Source organism: Triticum urartu, chromosome 5 (assembly GCF_003073215.2).
Source record: "Triticum urartu cultivar G1812 chromosome 5, Tu2.1, whole genome shotgun sequence".
Classification (NCBI taxonomy): domain Eukaryota; kingdom Viridiplantae; phylum Streptophyta; class Magnoliopsida; order Poales; family Poaceae; genus Triticum; species Triticum urartu.
Window position 1 is genome coordinate 346,204,551 of NC_053026.1, and position 18,664 is coordinate 346,223,214.

General features: G+C 47.3%; 1 protein-coding gene across 1 annotated transcript; it reads left to right on the top strand.

Moving 5' to 3' along the window:
* The first annotated feature begins 16,441 nt into the window (after positions 1–16,441).
* Positions 16,442–18,322, top strand: LOC125555980 (GDSL esterase/lipase At2g04570-like). The gene is made up of 2 exons (XM_048718782.1): positions 16,442–17,553; positions 17,949–18,322. The coding sequence occupies exons 1-2, from the start codon at positions 16,674–16,676 to the stop codon at positions 18,140–18,142; spliced, it is 1,074 nt and encodes a 357-aa protein (XP_048574739.1). The 5' UTR covers positions 16,442–16,673; the 3' UTR covers positions 18,143–18,322.
* Positions 18,323–18,664: the final 342 nt, after the last annotated feature.

Sequence of the window (18,664 nt, forward strand, 5' to 3'; positions counted from 1 at the left end):
AATAAATCACCACTTCAAGGTAATGTAATGAACTCATTATTTATTTATATTGGTGTTAAACCTACTGTATTCCAACTTATCTATGGTTTATAAACTATTTTACTAGCCATAGATTCATCAAAATAAGCAAACAACACACGAAAAGCAGAATCTGTCAAAAACAGAACAGTCTGTAGTAATCTGGATCGAACATATACTTCTGGAACTCATAAAATTCTCAAATAAATTTCTGTAACTGAGTAATTTATCTATTAATCATCTTCAAAAATAATTAACTAAATATAAATCTCCAAATAAAAATGGCAGCAATTCTCGTGAGCGCTAAAGTTTCTGTTTTTGACAGCATGATCATAAAGACTTCACCCAAGTCTTCCCAAAGGTTATACTTGGCACAAACACTAATTAAAAGCATAAAACCACATATAAACAGAGGCTAGATGAATTATTTATTACTAAACAGGAGCAAAAAGCAAGGAACAAAAATAAAATTGGGTTGCCTCCCAACAAGCGCTATCGTTTAATGCCCCTAGCTAGGCATGATGATTTCAACGATGCTCACATAAAGGATAAGAATTGAAATATAAAGAGAGCATCATGAAGAATATGACTAGAACATTTAAGTCTAACATAATTCCTATTCATAGGAATTTTATGAGCAAACAACTTATGGGAACAATAATCAACTAGCATAGGAAGGCAAAACAAGCATAACTTTGAAACTTTAAGCACATAGAGAGGAAACTTGTTATTATTGCAATTCCTACAAGCATATATTCCTCCCTCATAATGATTTTCAGTACCATCATGAATGAATTCAACAATATAACCAGCACCTAAAGCATTCTTTTCATGATCTACAAGCATAGAAAATTTACTACTCTCCACACAAGCAAAATTCTTCTCATTCGGAATAGTGGGAGTATCATAAGAGACTTGAATACTATAAATTGTTTCCACATTAAAAGAGTAATGTTCAGAGAAGGGGTAATCATAATCATGACAAGTTTTATAAATATAATCACTACTTTTATAGCATAAGTATCATCACAATAATCATCATAAGTAGGAGGCATGCTATCATCATTATAAACTTGCATATCAAAACTTGGGAGACTAAAAACATCATCTTCATTAATCATAGCATCCCCAAGCTTGGGACTTTTCATAACATAAGCATAATCACTCTCATCATTAATAGTATGGATAGCACCAATAGTATAGCAATTATCATATTCTTCCAAGCAAGTGCCAAAAAGATTTTCAAGATCATAAGAAGTATCATTATCTTCCACAATTATATTTTCATGAGGCACAATAGTAATGGGAGAAGCATTATTTGGGGGAGATATCTTTTTACCTCTCTTCCTTTTTCTTTTATTCTTCTTCACCACATCATGTGTGGGTTCAATCCTCTTTTTGGAGCTCCTTATTAATGAGATTGGTTGAATAGGAGGCTCCTCCTCGTTACCTGATTCATCATAAGAAATAATAGGAGGATATTGGGAAGTCTCTTCCCTTTCATTAGTATTCTCTTCATCTTCTATTTGTTTTATTTTCTTTATGTAATTGGCAATATAAGGATTTTCAATACAATTCACCGCACAATACATATAAATATTCTCTAGATCAAAATGAAGAACTTTATCAAGATTAAACTTGGGAATACCCTTAGTTATACATTTCATTTCCTCATACCCCCAAAGAAGACTAATCTCTTTATGATGCTCAAGGGTAATCAAATTATCACAATTTTTGGATACGGTTCGGTCATGAAACAATTTGCACTGGAGATTTAAATGACCATGTTCATTGCAAAGTTCACAAGGAGCGCGAAAAATATTGAATTTTTCAGCAAATTCATCTAGCTCTTCTTGCAACAATTTGGTTTCTAAGTACTTATGCCTCTTGCAATATCTATCTTCCCTATTTGGTGTGTACTTGCAAACCCAGTCTACTCCACAAAAATTGACATGTTTATAGGAGACATTTTCATCATAACTAGTGTAATCATCATTAGTATCATGGATATTCAAAGAATTCATACTAACAACATTGCAATCATGCTCGTAATTCAAATATTTAGTGCCAAACATTTTATAGATTTCTTCTTCTAGCACTTGAGCACAATTATCCTTTACATCATACTCACGAAAGATATTAAAAAGGTGAAGTGTATGAGACAAACTCAATTCCATTTTTTATAGTTTTCTTTTATAAACTAAACTAGTGATAAAACAAGAAACTAAAAGACTCGATTGCAAGATCTAAAGATATACCTTCAAGCACTCACCTCCCCGGCAACGGCGCGAAAAAAGAGCTTGATGTCTACTACACAACCTTCTTATTGTAGACGTTGTTGGGCCTCCAAGTGCAGAGGTTTGTAGGACAGTAGCAAATTTCCCTCAAATGGATGACCTAAGGTTTATCAATCCGTAGGAGGCGTATGATGTGGTCTCTCGTCTCTCTCAAGCAACCCTGCAACCAAATAACAAAGAGTCTCTTGTGTCCCCAACACACCAATACAATGGTAAATTGTATAGGTGCACTAGTTCGGCGAAGAGATGGTGATACAAGTGCAATATGGATAGTAGATAATATTGTAATCTGAAATAATAAAACAGCAAGGTAGCAAGTGATAAAAGTGAGCGTAAACGGTATTGCAATGATAGGAAACAAGGCCTAGGGTTCATACTTTCGCTAGTGTAAGTTCTCAACAATAATACATAATTGGATCACATAACTATCCCTCAACATGCAACAAAGAGTCACTCCAAAGTCACTAATAGCGGAGAACGAACGAAGAGATTATGGTAGGGTACGAAACCACCTCAAAGTTATTCTTTCCAATCAATCCGTTGGGCTATTCCTATAAGTGTCACAAACAGCCCTAGAGTTCGTACTAGAATAACACCTTAAGATACAAATCAACCAAAACCCTAATGTCACCTAGATACTCCAATGTCACCTCAAGTATCCGTGGGTATGATTATACGAATACGATATTCATCACACAATCTCAATTCATCTACTCAACCAACACAAAGGACCTCAAAGAGTGCCCCAAAGTTCTACCGGAGAATCACGACGAAAACGTGTGCCAACCCCTATGCATAGGTTCCCAATGTCACAAAACCCGCAAGTTGATCACCAAAACATACATCAAGTGGATCAATAGAATAACCCACTGTCACCACGGTTATCCCACGCAAGACATACATCAAGTGTTCTCAAATCTTTAAAGACTCAATCTGATAAGATTACTTCAAAGGGGAAACTCAATTCATTACAAGAGAGAAGAGGGGGAGGAGAAACATAGGATCCAACTATAATAGCAAAGCTCGTGATACATCAAGATCGTATCATCTCAAGAACACGAGAGAGAGAGAGAGATCAAACACATAGCTACTGGTACATACCCTCAGCCCCGAGGGAGAACTACTCCCTCCTCGTCATGGAGAGCGCCGGGATGATGAAGATGGCCACCGGTGAGGGTTCCCCCCCTCCGGCAGGGTGCTGGAACAGGGTCCCGATTGACTTTTGGTGGCTACGGAGGCTTCTGGCGGCGGAACTCCCGATCTAATCTCTGTTCTGGAAGTTTTAGGGTATATGGAGTTATATAGGTAGAAGAAGCACGTCAGGGGAGCCACGGGGGCCCCACGAGGCAGGGGGCGCGCCCTAGGGGGTGGGCGCGCCCCCCACCCTCGTGGGAAGCTCCCGTATCTTCTGACGTGGGGTCCAAGTCCATCAGGTGTGTTTCCTTCCAAAAATAACTTCTCTAGTTGATTTCGTTCCGTTTCGACTCCGTCTGATATTCCTTTTCTTCAAAACACTGAAATAGGCATAAAACAACAAATCTGGGCTGGGCCTCCGGTTAATAGGTTAGTCCCAAAAATTATATAAAAGTGGATAATAAAGCCCAATATTGCCTAAAACAGTAGATAATATAGCATGGAGCAATCAAAAATTATAGATACGTTGGTGACGTATCAGGCACCGCATTGAATCGAGCAAATGCAGTCCATCCGAGGAGTGCGTGATAGCCACTGCGGAAGGGGACAATGTCGAAGATCAATTCTTCGCTTCAGAAGTTGCCCGGAGATCCGAAGACAACTTCAAATGTGATTGAACCCATGTAGTGGGCCTCTACACCTGGTATTACTCCTCTAAAGGTAGTTTTTGTGGGCTTGATCCTTGATGGATCGATGCCCATTTTGCGGACTGTATCCTGATACAGCAGGTTGAGGCTGCTGCCACCGTCCATGAGGACTCGCATGAGGTGGAATCCATCAATGATTGGGTCGAGGACCAGTGCGGCTGAACCGCCATGACGGATACTGGTCGGATGGTCCCTGCGATCGAAAGTGATCGGGCAGGCCGACCATGGGTTGAATTTTGGGGCAACTGGCTCTATCACATAGACGTCCCTGAGCGCATGTTTGCGCTCCCTCTTGGGGATATGGGTAACGTATATCATGTTCACCGTTTTAACCTGGGGGGAAACTTCTTCTGTCCCCCCGTGTTCAGCGGACGGGGCTCCTTGTCATCATTCTCACTTTGCGACCCCTTCTCCTTGTCTTCGACTTTTAACTTGCCGGCCTGTTTGAAGACCCAACAACTCCGGTGGGTATGAGTGGCTGGTTTATCAGGGGTGTCATGGATCTGACATGGACGATCGAGTATGCGGTCCAGGATGGAAGAGCCCGAGTTGTTCCTTTTATATGGCTTCTTCTGTTGACCGGACCTGGAGCCACTGAATCCGGCGTTGATCGCCGTGTCATCAGTATTGTCACTATTGTTTCGACGCTTATGCATGTTGCGTCGGGGCTTGCCATTGCTATTCTTGGCTTCGGAGGTGCCAGGTTCGCTTGCATTATGGTTGCTACGGGCTAGCCAACTATCTTCGCCCGCACAAAAGCGGGTCATAAGTGCGTGAGGGCCGCCATGGACTTCAGCTTTTCTTGACCGAGGTGTCGGGCGAGCCATTCATCGCGGATGCTATGCTTAAGGGCCGCTAGGGCTTCGGCATCCGGGCAGCGACGATCTGGTTCTTTTTAGTTAAGAACCTTGTCCAGAATTTCCTGGCTGACTCTCCGGGCTATTGAACTATGTGACTTAAGTCGTCGGCATACGGGGGTCGGACGTATGTGCCTTGGAAGTTGTCGCAGAAGGGGTCTTCCAAGTCCTCCCAACTGCCAATGGAGTTTTCGGGTAGGCTGTTCAACCAGTGTCGAGCTGGTCCTTTGAGTTTTAGCGAGAGGTATTTGATGGCATGAAGATCATCACCACGGGTCATATGAATATGGAGAAGAAAGTCCTCAATCCATACTGCGGGATCGTTGTTCCATCATATGATTCAATATTTATGGGCTTAAGCCCTTCTGGGAATTCATGCTCCATTACTTCGTTAGTGAAGCAGAGGGGGTGTGCGGTGCCTCTATATCGGGCCAGGTCACGACGTAGTTCGGATGAAGTCCGTTTGCGGCTTTCGGCCCAGGCGTGATTATGCTTGTCATGTTTGGCTTGATAGCCGTCCTCGCGCGTCAAGGCACGCCCCCGCGATCCATAGATCGACCTGGTTGGACCTGGTTTATTCTTCAGGTCCTGCCGCAGGTCATATGTGTGTCCCTAAGCCGTTTGGTCTCTACCTTTACGGCGAGATAGTATGGGTCGGTGTTCGGCTTGAGTTGCCATTTCTCCCGGCCATGTGGTGGCCGGTCAACTGCATTATGCGCTGCTGGTACGGGCTCAAGTGCCTCGTCGTCGAATTGAGGTAGCAGTTTGCGCTTCGCGTAACTTTTGGTTGGGCACACGAGGCCGTATTCCTCGGCTGCCAGGACATTAGTCCATCTGTCGTTGAGTAGATCTTGATCAGCTTGAAGCTGCTGTTGTTTCTTTTTCAGGCTCCTTGCAATGGCTATTAGCCATTGCTTAAAGTGCTCCTACTCGAGAGGTTCCTCAGGCATGATGAAGTCTTTGTCGCCGAGGCTCACCTCATCCTCGGAGGGGGGAAGATAATTATTGTCCTTCGAGTCTTCGTTTGCGGCCTCTTCATCAGGGCTAACTTGCCCATCTTCTCGGTCGTCCTGTTCGGAGGTTAGCTCGACGGGGTTTTCTTGGTCTTTGGCCTCGTCCGGAGTGTTGTTGTCTCTCGTGCCGGTATCGTTGTCTTTTTCACAGTGTGATTTAGAGTGGCGCCGCTGACGTTGGCGTTTTGGCTGTATCACGGGAGGTTTGTCCTCGACTGGATTTTTCTCATTATCGTCGTCACCCTCGTTGGGTGTATCCACCATGTACACGTCATACGAAGAGGTGGCCGTCCAACGTCCGGTAAACGGCGGGTTTTCGGCCTGCTCCTCTCCGGCATCGTCGTCCATACCGTCGATGTCTTCGGAGCCGTAGTCGAGCATGTCAGTTAAGTCCTCGACAGTGGCTATGAAGTGGGTGGTGGGTGGGATGTAAAATTCCCCGCTCTCATCCCCTAGTCCGGGTTGGGCGTAGTCCAGAGCCTCGCTTAAAGGCGAGGTTTGGCCAGGGAGAAGAAAATCCATGGAGTACGGCGGGAAGGGGATTCCTCGGTCGAGCTCACACGATGCTGACTCCGAGAGTGCGGAGCCAGTGTCCGGGGAAGAGTCCAGATTTTTGATGGTTGCCAGCGACACTGCTTCCTCCGGCTCTCCCGTACTGGGCTTAGTGGCCACAGATAGTCCGGCGGGTTTAAAAATCTCGTCTTCGGACCTGGTGACGCGCTCCGGCTCTAAGGCCAGAGCGAAAGTTGGGGTCGTGAATCCTTGGAAGATCAAGTCTCCTCGGATGTCAGCGACGTAATCCAAGTTTCCAAAGCTAATCTAGTGACCTGGGGCGTAGTTATCGATCTGCTCTAGATGACCAAGCAAGTTGGCCTGCAGTGCGAAGCCGCCGAACACAAAGATCTGGCCGGGGAGGAAAACCTCCCCCAGGGCAGCGTTGTTGTAGATGATTGATGGAGCCATCGAACCTTCCGGTTGTTAAACATACATGGTGCATTACACATATACATGACAGAGGAGGATCTTCAGAGATAGTTCAGGAGGTAGTTTAGCTAGGATATGATATCTATTCGGTTGTAACCAAGTCTATCTCTTGCTTTCTTTCTCCTCAAGTTGTATCCTGATTCTCTCTTATCTTCTCAACCAACTCATGTATGCGCCTTAGGGTTATTGCACCCCTGCTATATAACACGTAGCACGTTTCCCATGATAGGGCAAGACGTTTCCGCCATCGCACAGGGTATCAGAGCCTTCCTCTTCCAATCTAGCCTCCTGATTGCATCTAGTGCATAGACATGTCTTCATCCTCCGGTGCCGCTCAACCTAGCATCAATGGCCGGGTCACCGAGAAGCTCAACCGCACGAACTATGTGCTATGGCGCACGCAGGTCACACCCCACCTGCGGGGCGCCGGTGTCTTCGGCTATGTCGACGGCACCACGCCGGAGCCGGCCAGACTCCAGGTCACCAAGGACAAGGACGGCAAGGAGTCTTCTGAGCCCAACCCTCTCCACCCACTTTGGGTCCGGGAGGATCAACAGGTGCTTGGCTATCTGCTGAGTACCCTCTCCAAGGAGGTGCTAGTCGCGGTCACCGCAATCACCACGGCGCGCGACCTCTGGGTGGCCTTGGCGGGCATGTTCTCATCCCAGTCCCTCAGCCGCGTCAACAACATCAGGACTGCGCTCATCAATGCGTAGAAGGGCAACCAATCGGTCGTCTCCTACTTCGCCTCCCTGTGCGGCCTCGCCGATGAACTCGCCGCCGCCAGAAAACCTATCCAGGACGACGAGTTAATCTCGTACATCCTCCACAGCCTCGACGTCGACTACCAGCCGCTCGTCTCCGCCCTCGACACCCGCGTCACGCCCGTCACCCTCAATGAGCTCTATGCCATGCTGAGTAACTTTGACCAGCGCATGGCCCAGTTCCACAGCTCCTCCGGCGGCTTCAAGTCTTCGGCCAACGCCGCATCTCGTGGTCGTGGTGGCGGCTCTCGCTCGCGTGGATCTCCCCGCAACAAGGGGCAGTCAGGAGGAAACAACAACTCTAGCGGCTCCTCCAACTCTCGCAACGGCCGCTCCATCAACTCCAAGCCTCGCCGCGGCGGCGGCTCCAGCCGGTCCCGTCCTGATGCGCCCCGCTGTCAGATCTGTGGCAAGCTTGGGCACACAGCCAAGGACTGCTGGTACCGCTACGATGAAGATGACGACTCCTCCCAAGACGAGGACAAGGTTGTTTCGGATGCGGACGGCTCCTACGGTGTTGACACGAACTGGTACGTTGATAGTGGGGCTACCAACCACATCGCCAACGAGCTTGAGAAGGTCACCATGAAAGAAAAATACCGGGGCAAGGATCAAATCTACACTGACAACGGCGAAGGTATGAGGATCAGTCATGTTGGTCACTCACTTTTTAGTACCCCTCGTCGTAAAATTCATCTAAAGAAAATTTTGCTAGTTCCTAGTGCCGACAAGAATCTCATTTCTGTTCATCGAATTGCCATTGACAACCATGTCTTCCTTGAGTTTCATCCTTATTTTTTTCTTGATCAAGGATCAGGCAACGAAGAAAGTGCTCTATCAAGGTAGATGCGTTCGAGGGCTCTACCCGTTGATTCCAGAGCGTAGAAGATTCAATAAACAAGCCTATGGTTCTGCCAAACTCTCATCAACACAGTGGCACGATAGATTAGGACATGCTGCTTTCTCTTTAGTTGGAAAACTTCTTAGGAAAAATAAGCTCCCGTTTGTTGGTGAGCGTGATCTTGAAACTATTTGTGATTCTTGTTAACATGCAAAAAGTCATCAATTGCCTTATCCCATATCTACTAGTGTTTCTACCAAACCCTTGCAATTAATCTTCTTTGATGTTTGGGGCCCTGCTCCTAGTTCTGTTGGTAGACACAATTATTATGTGAGCTTCATAGATGACTACAGCAAATTTTCTTGGATTTATCTTCTCAAGAAAAGATCCGATATTTTCAAGTCTTTCAAAACTTTTCAAGCTCTCGTTGAACAAAAATTCGATAGTAAGATCATTGTTGTCCAGTCGGACTGGGGAGGGGAATATGAAAAATTTAATTCCTTCTTCCAAAACCTTGGCATATCACAACATGTGTCATGCCCTCACGCTCATCAACAGAACGGCTCTGCTGAACGCAAGCACAGACACATAGTTGAGGTTGGTTTAGCCCTCCTAGCTGGCGCATCTATGCCCCTCAAGTTCTGGGATAAGGCTTTCCTCCCAGACGTTCATATCATAAATATGCTTCCTAGTCGTGTCATTAACAATCAAACACCACTAGAACGACTTCTCCATGTTAAACCCGACTACAAATCTCTTCGTGTCTTTGGGTGTGCCTGTTGGCCCAATCTTCGCCCATACAACAATCGAAAGCTCATGTTTCGCTCCAAACAATGTGTTTTCCTAGGCTATAGCACCCAACATAAAGGTGTCAAGTTCCTCGACGTTGCCACTGGCCGTGTGTATATCTCACGCGACGTTGTCTTTGATGAAACCAAATTTCCTTTCGCTAATCTTCACCCCAACGCCAGTGCTCTTCTTCGCCAAGAGATTCTTCTTTTGCCTCCTCATCTCTCCGGTGTTGATCAAGGGGGAAACAATAGTGATGATCAACTACTGACTAACCCTCTTACTGATGATATGCATGAGCCTTGTGGTGTTACAGGTGAAAACAGCAAGGAAAATGGCGAAATCAGAGAAGAAAATGGTGAAGAAAATCCTCCACCAGCGCCATATTTCATGTGCCCGGAATCTGGAGACAAATCCCCCTCGGGATCCGTTCGCTTGCAGCATATCAGATCCGCCTCGGGATCAGCGGCGGCAGACGCGCCAGGGGTGCCAGCAGTGCACACGCCCGCCTCGGACCAAGCGCGCCCCACGCGGCCACCGCTCACGGGCTGCGGCGCGTCGTCACCTCCGCACCAATCGCCATTCGCCACTTGTCAGCATGTGGTTGGCGCGGGCGGTGCACGCTTCACCGGCCAACCGGTGTGCTACAAGCGGCGGCACCCGGTCCGCCCGACCGGTGTGGGGCCCGAAGCTGGCGCGGGATCCAGCGTCGATCCACGCGTGCGCCCGACCGGCGTCAGACCCGAGGCTGATTCGCCATCATGTGGCAATGCTGAACCTGCTGCTGCGGCCGGATCTTCTGTGGATTCTGCACGTGGGCAACCACTACCCCTTGCCACAGAAAAACCGAGCGGGGCAGAATCTGCTGCTGCTGCGCGCGAATCGTCCTCGGGATCGGCCCCTGCATAAACTCCTATTCAGCCTGCGGGATCATCTGTGGCTGAAAATCTGGGCACTTCTCCTCGGCATACACGACTACAAAAGGGAGTAATACAACCTGTTAATTACAAACGTGTAACAAAACATGGCATGGTTTATTCTACAGGTGAATCAGGTGAACCTCATACTCTAGAAGAAGCACTTGGTGATGAAAAGTGGAAGAAAGCAATGAATGAAGAGTACATAGCTCTAACGAAAAATAAGACATGGCACTTAGTTCCTCCACGGCAAGGTAAAAATTTAATTGATTGCAAGTGGGTATTCGGGATCAAGAGAAAATCTGATGGAACTATTGACCGCTACAAGGCTAGGCTCGTTGCAAAAGGATTTAAACAACGGTATGGCATTGACTATGAGGATACCTTTAGTCCAGTTGTTAAAGCTGCAACCATCCGTCTTGTTTTGTCTATTGATGTTTCTAGGGGCTGGAGTCTCAGACAGTTAGACGTACAGAATGCGTTTCTTCACGGTGTTCTAGAAGAGGAAGTGTACATGAAGCAACCTCCTGGGTTTGAAAGCAAAAATTCCCCCTCTTATGTGTGTAAACTTGATAAGGCACTTTATGGGTTGAAGCAAGCACCGAGAGCATGGGACTCTCGTCTCTGTCATAAAATGCAAGCACTTGGCTTTATTCCATCCAAATCTGACACTTCTTTATTCATTTACAACAAGTCCAACACATGCATATTTGTTTTGATATATGTTGATGATATCATTGTGACAAGCTCATCAAATGAAGCAATCACAGGAATGTTGAAAGATTTGAGTGCATATTTTGCTCTAAAGGATCTTGGTGACTTGCACTATTTTCTTGGAATTGAGGTGAAGAAACATGCAAGTGGGCTTCATCTCTCTCAGGAAAAGTATGCAGATGATTTGGTAAAAAAAAGGCTGGTCTGCAAGGTTGTAAGCCAACACCTACTCCATTATCTAGCTCAGAAAATCTGTCTCTCACAGAAGGTAATCTCTTGAGTCCAGAAGATAGCACAAAGTACAGGAGCTTGGTAGGAGCACTTCAATATCTCACTTTGACCAGACCTGATATATCTTTTGCTGTCAACAAAGTGTGCTAGTTTCTTCATGCACCTACTAATGTCCATTTTACTGCTGCAAAACGCATAGTGAGATATGTCAAAGGAACTATGAACATTGGTCTAGAATTCAGCAAGTCATCTTCAAATCTTGTTAGTGCCTTTTCTGACTCAGATTGGGCAGGATGCCTGGATGACAGACGCTCCACTGGTGGTTTTGCAATCTTTTTTGGACCGAATCTAATCTCATGGTGTGCTCGAAAACAGGCCACTGTTTCTAGATCCAACACAGAGGCAGAGTATAAAGCACTGGCGAATGCTACAACTAAGATTATATGGGTTCAGTCCATGCTGAAAGAACTAGGCATAAAGAACACACCAGCTCCATGTCTGTGGTGTGATAACCTCGGTGCAACTTATCTGTCTGCCAATCCAGTTTTTCATGCAAGGACAAAACATATTGAAATAGATTATCACTTTATTCATGAGAGAGTTGCTCAAAAGCAACTTGATATTCACTTTATTCACTCCAAAAATCAGCTTGCAGATGGATTTACAAAGGCTTTGCCTGTGAGAAGCTTTGAAAATTTTAAACATAATCTCAACTTGATGAAGTTGTGATTAAGGGGGGTGTTAAACATACATGGCGCATTACACATATACATGACAGAGGAGGATCTTCAGAGATAGTTCAGGAGGTAGTTTAGCTAGGATATGATATCTATTCGGTTGTAACCAAGTCTATCTCTTGCTTTCTTTCTCCTCAAGTTGTATCCTGATTCTCTCTTATCTTCTCAACCAACTCATGTATGCGCCTCAAGGTTATTGCGCCCCTACTATATAACACGTAGCACGTTGCCCAGGATAGGGCAAGACATTTCCGCCATCGCACACTGGTGACGACGCAGCGGAACTCTCAATGAAAGCACCAATGTCGGTGTCAAAACCGGTGGATCTCGGGTAGGGGGTCCCGAACTGTGCATCTAGGGTCGATGGTAACAGGGGACACAATGTTTTACCCAGGTTCGGGCCCTCTTGATGGAGGTAATACCCTATGTCCTGCTTCATTGATATTGATGAATATGAGGATTACAAGAGTTGATCTACCATGAGATCGTTGTGGCTAAACCCTAGAAGTCTAGCCTGTATGATTGATCTTGCCTCTACGAACTAAACCCTCCGGTTTATATAGACATCGGAGGGGCCTAGAGTTGTACAGAGTCGGTTTACAAAGGAAGGAATCTACATATCCGAACGCCAAGCTTGCCATCCACGCAAAGGAGAGTCCCATCCGGAAACGGGAGGAAGTCTTCTGTCTTGTATCTTCATAACCCATCAGTCCGGCCCATGTTACATAGCCCGGACGCCCAAGGAGCCCTTAATCCAGGACTCCCTCAGCCTCCACCACATCCACCTTGATGATATCCCAGGCACTTCGTAAAACTGCGTCGTGAACCCATCTGGACCCGCGACCCTATCCACCGACAAGGATTTGAAAACCTCCCACACCTCATCCTCCATCATTGCCTCTTCCAAGTCTGAAAGGTCCTCCGTGGCTAGATCTAGCTCGGCAAAGTTGATCGAGCAGCCCCTCTCCTCTGCAATCCCAAGGATCTGCATGAAGTGGTTGTATGCCATTTCTTCCATACCCTCCTGATCTGTGCAAAGAACCATGCCCTTCGCAGCTTCAACGTGATGTTGCGACATCGCCTCTTGGCCACGTGCGCATGGAAGAATTTTGCATTGGCAGCCCCCTCATTCGGGGTTGTGGTGCACAATATTTGACTGGCGATAGTGTGATGCAACGATGCCAAGCCGAGGCACTTACGCTTGAGATCAACCTTGGACCATGTTTCCTTGGCGCTGAGATCCCTCTCATCTTGTCTCTAGGCTAGCCTTGGCACAATCACGTTGTCCAACATAAGCTACTCGCAAATGTTACTCACCGAATGGGCACTCCATCAGTTGAGCCTTTAGCCACCGTGGCAAGCTTTTTTGAAGAACCACCATCTTCTCGGTCCTGAACATGGGAGCAGCCCAAGCCCTCTCCACTTCTACCATGAAACCCAGAAGTTTGGTCCAAAAACTTTGGAATTAGCACCGCCATTGAGTGAGCATGCCAACATTAGTGCTCAACAACATTGGGCAATGGTCCGACATGGACATAGCCTGAGCCACCAGCAAACATGAGAATGCGCTTCCTCCCACTCGAGCAAGTGAAACCAACGATCCAACTTGACGAGCGTGGGGCTCTCACGCTCATTGTTCCACGTGAAACACCGGCAATGAGAGGCGCCTCGGAGATCTCGGGGTTATTAACCAACTACCTGAATCCATTCATTGCAAGTCGGTTGATACGTGCATTGTTTTTTTCCGTAGCATTCAAGGTGATGTTGAAATCTCCCGCAATACACCATGACCCTACAGAACTTTCCAGCGGGAGCCGAAGCTATTGAAGAAAATCAGGTCTCAATCTCTCATCCGTGGGGCCATAGACCATGGACAACCACCAACTATCCCCATTCAACAACTCTAGCATTATGGACACAGAGAATGTGTCCACCCTGGTCGTAAGGAGCTTATCATCGCTCGCATGCCATGCCACGATGATGCCCTCGGTGGGTGCCCACCACCGGCAACGCAACAAAGTCACCGTACTCCAAACCGGGAATTCTCATTAAAATCTGTGAGGTTACAATATTGAGCTTGGATTCCACCATAGCAACTACGGCTGCAGCGGCTTCCCTAGCTGTGTCATGAACCACAGCCCACTGCGTCGGTTATTAACACCACGCACATTACACACTAAGAAGCGTGCATTGATTTCTAACATGAGCCAAGCCCACAGGAACCGCCGATACACAGCTGTGGACTCACAGCCTCGCCTCCACCATCATGAGCTCCTCTAGCAATTGGATGGATGGCGAACAATGCAGCGAGAGCAACGATCTGCTTCGGCGACAGCGGGTCCTTGAACAAAGCCGCATATAGCTCGAGGTTGTCTTGCGAGATCTCCTCCTCCGACACAATAAGACCCAGCTTCTCCATCAACAAACGTTGCGCTTTCTCAACCGCACTTGTTGGCAGCCCACGCGATTTTCCAGCCAGCCTGCCACTCCTATGGCCATCGAGACCTTGCGCTTGCGCGCTTCCTAATATGCATTGGCAGCCCGTGCTGGCAGTTGCCTGATTTTTTTCCAGCGGAGCTTTGGCTTGTTGTGTCCGTCTGAATTTCATATTTAAACCCGATTGGTGGCGCTATTTTTTCTTGCCGAACAAGAACTCTTTTATTTTAGTTCATGATGAGCGGATTCACAATCATGCATTATGCAAGTCGGCAGGCTAGGTGTACCCACCCACATTACAAGGTGATCCTCATAGGATGCCTGATTAGCACAAATCAAGATGTGACACAGTCCAGTCTATTCTAAATAAAAGCAACAAAACCTCTACTGAGCCCCTTGATCTCTGCCTAGATTGGGGATACTTCCGATCCCGAGCGAAGGAAAGTGCCTCTTTCCACATCTGCGCCGTTTGAAGAGAATCACATTGGACTGGACTGGAATCCTCAGGCGTGTGGTTCCATCAAGGACTGCAATAGCTTCAGCGAGCAGGTGCGACATGCTCCTCCCACGGGGGATGTTGCCGCGTTAAATTCACCAACCTCGTCTCTGAATATGAACGACGCTAGTCCCGCCTCGGCCTTGATCAGTAATGGAAAAACTGAAAATGCCTCTCCGCGCATCGGAGTGACACAAGGCACCGTGGGTTGGTTCACCTGATGTGGTGATGAACTCTGGAAAGTCTGTTTTTTCAACCTGAAGAAACTATTTCATCCTGATTTTCTGAAGGTGCTACTCTCTTTTCACTAGGCACCCTATGCACCTGGAGGAAGGGAATACTACTACGGTGTATCTCTACACTGTAACCACGGAATACACGGGAGTGGGTACTAGTACGTCAAAAGAATCGAGACCTTGGAAATAGGAAGCAAATGAGAATGGGAGGCCATAAATACGTACGTACAACAGGGGCATCAGCGCCATTTTACATCAGCTGCTCCTGCTCACGCGCGCTTTTCCATGAGGCTAGTCATAGTGGGAGTAACTTAGGTAGTAACATAGCGCACTTCAAGAATTTTTTGCTTATATGACACATAGTTAATAAGGAGAGAGGTATTTAAAGTAACATAATATGTTACTGTAACATAGCGCTTCCCAAGAAAGTATGAGTCTATAAGATAATAAATGTAGTCATCTATGACACTACTACTCCCTCTTTTCATCTATATAAGGTCTAATGCGTTTTTCAAGGCTAACTTTGACCAAATATTAGAGCTATAATATATGACATGCAATTTACACAAAGCACACCGTTAAATTCGTGTGTGAAAGGAGCTTTCAATGATATAATTTTCACATTGTGCATGTCATGTACTATTAATCATGTCAATAGTCAAAGGCGGTCTTAAAAAATGCATTAGGCCCTATATAGATGGAAGGAGGAAGTATTATGTTACTTTGCACTATGAAGGTAGTAACTTAGGGCCTGTTTGGTTTTAATAAGTCACCCGATTTATAAGTCAGGTGACTTAAAACTAGTGACTTATAAGTCACGTCTGTTTGGTTGTCACCTGACCTATAAGTCACCTGACACATCTTTCCACACCAATCAACATCATGCAGGTGATGGGACCCACGCAAAAGGAGGTAACTTATAAGTTTTAAGTTGGGATGGAGCAATTTATGACTTATAAGTTGGGGTGACTTATACGTCAGGTTTGTTTGGCAAAATAAGTCATTTTTTTTATTTTTCGACTTATAAATTGGTGACTTATTTGGAATCAAACAGACCCTTAGACTAGTGTCATATGCATGACACTATTATAAATTACTCCCCGCTATGACCATCCTGAAGGCAAGGCACGCACAGAGGAACGCGCGATTTTAATGCGGTCCGAATTAATTAAGCGCCTCACATGCAGCTGAACCTATCGAGCTCCTCAAGGCCTGAAAACGGCCCATCGCTCTCGGGGGCGTTGCCACATCGGGCGTGGCATCGCCCGCATACACCACGCCACCACAGTCTCAGTGCCACTATATATACATGCTGTCGCCGCCGGCGATACGTAGAGCAGCCAGTCAGTCAGGCGGCGTTACAGTACGTCCATTCGGCGCCTTAATCTCGTGACGACACAGACACCAACCTCCTGTCCTGCACCAAACGCTCGCAACAAGAGAAAGAAAGATCGTTCGTTCGTTTCCAACGAGATTGATCGGCCTGTCTAGTCTAGCCATCAATGTCGTCGCTCCACAGGTGCCTGCCGTGGCTGATCCTCCTCCTGGTGCTCCGCGACGGCGGCGGGGGGACGGCGGTGGCGGCTGCCGGGAAGGTGCCGGCGATCATCGTGTTCGGCGACTCCTCGGTGGACACGGGCAACAACAACTTCATCCCGACCATCGCGCGGAGCAACTTCTGGCCCTACGGGCTCGACTTCGCGGACGGCCACCCCACGGGCCGCTTCTCCAACGGCCGCCTCGCCACCGACTTCATCTCGGAGGCCTTCGGCCTGCCGGCCTCCATCCCGGCCTACCTCGACACCACGCTCACCATCGACGACCTCGCCGCGGGCGTCTCCTTCGCGTCTGCCTCCACCGGCCTCGACAACGCCACCGCCGGCATCCTGTCCGTGATCACCATGGCGGAGCAGCTCGAGTACTTCAAGGAGTACAAGCTGCGGCTGAAGCTGGCCAAGGGCGACGCGCGCGGCGAGGAGATCATCCGCGAGGCGCTCTACATCTGGAGCATCGGCACCAACGACTTCATCGAGAACTACTACAACCTGCCGGAGCGCCGGATGCAGTACACGGCGGCGGAGTACGAGGCGTACCTGCTGGGGCTCGCCGAGTCGTCCATCCGCGCCGTGTACGCGCTCGGCGGCAGGAAGATGGACTTCACGGGGCTCACGCCCATGGGCTGCCTCCCCGCTGAGCGCATGGGCAACCGCGGCGACCCCGGGCAGTGCAACGAGGAGTACAACGCCGTCGCCCGGAGCTTCAACGCCAAGCTGAAGCAGGCCGTCGTCCCCAAGCTCAACAAGGAGCTCCCCGGCCTCCACCTCGTCTACGCCGACACCTACGACGTCCTCGACGCCGTCGTCAGGAAGCCGGCCGACTACGGTACGTGCGCAGTACGCGTGGCCATGCATGCACAGCCGATCAACTCCGGCATGCATGGCCGTGGCCGAGCTCGCTTTTCTGAGTTGGTAGGATGCATTCATGCCCTGCGCTCAATCGTTTCGATTGATGGTGCACAGCACTGCACCACTGCAACGGGAAGCACGGCATGGGCGCCACATGCCGTGTCTCCTGTTGCATGCACCACCTCCAGTTGCACGCACAGTGCGTGGCATCATCATGCATTGAATTAACGTCCGTTCAGACTTTTGTTTCTCTCTCTGTACACATTCTTAGACTCTTAGTAGTAGTAGTCCCTTTCACATTCCTGACTAGTTATGCAGTGACTTTACCTGTCCAAATTTATTCAATTTCTGATGATGATGATGATCTTGCAGGTTTTGAGAACGCAGAGCGAGGGTGCTGCGGGACGGGGATGTTCGAGGCCGGCTACTTCTGCAGCCTGAGCACCTCGCTGCTATGTACGAACCCCAACAAGTACGTCTTCTTCGACGCCATCCATCCCACGGAGAGGATGTACAATATGCTTGCCGATAAAGTCATGAACACCACGCTTCATGTATTTCTCTGAATTTCAGTTCGGTTTTCTCGGTTGAGAAGACAATATATGGAGGGATGACCGTATATGTTGTGTGTGCGTGTTTATGCTCTATGAAAACGATACATCATGTTACACTGATCCATGGCGATCGACCATGTGTACATGTAGTACGCAATGGACTGTAAATGAAAGCTTTTTGTTAGTTTTGTACTCCCTCCGTTCCTAAATATTTGTCTTTCTAGAGATTTTAACAAGTGACTACATACGAAGCAAAATGAGTGAACCTACACTCTAAAATATGTCTACATACATCCGTATATTGTAACCATTTGAAATGTCTAGAAAGACAAATATTTGGAAACGGAGGGAGTATAATGTTTTTTTTTGCAAGATAGTTTTATAATGTTATTTTAGACAGCTTTATAATATAAGATGATCCGAGGAAGATATGAGTTTATGTGCCGTGGACAAGAAAAAACAGTAGTCAAGTCCATAAAAATATGGTAGTGAGTTTTTGGTGTGATGCTGCTGCTCACATCTTACTCCGTTCGG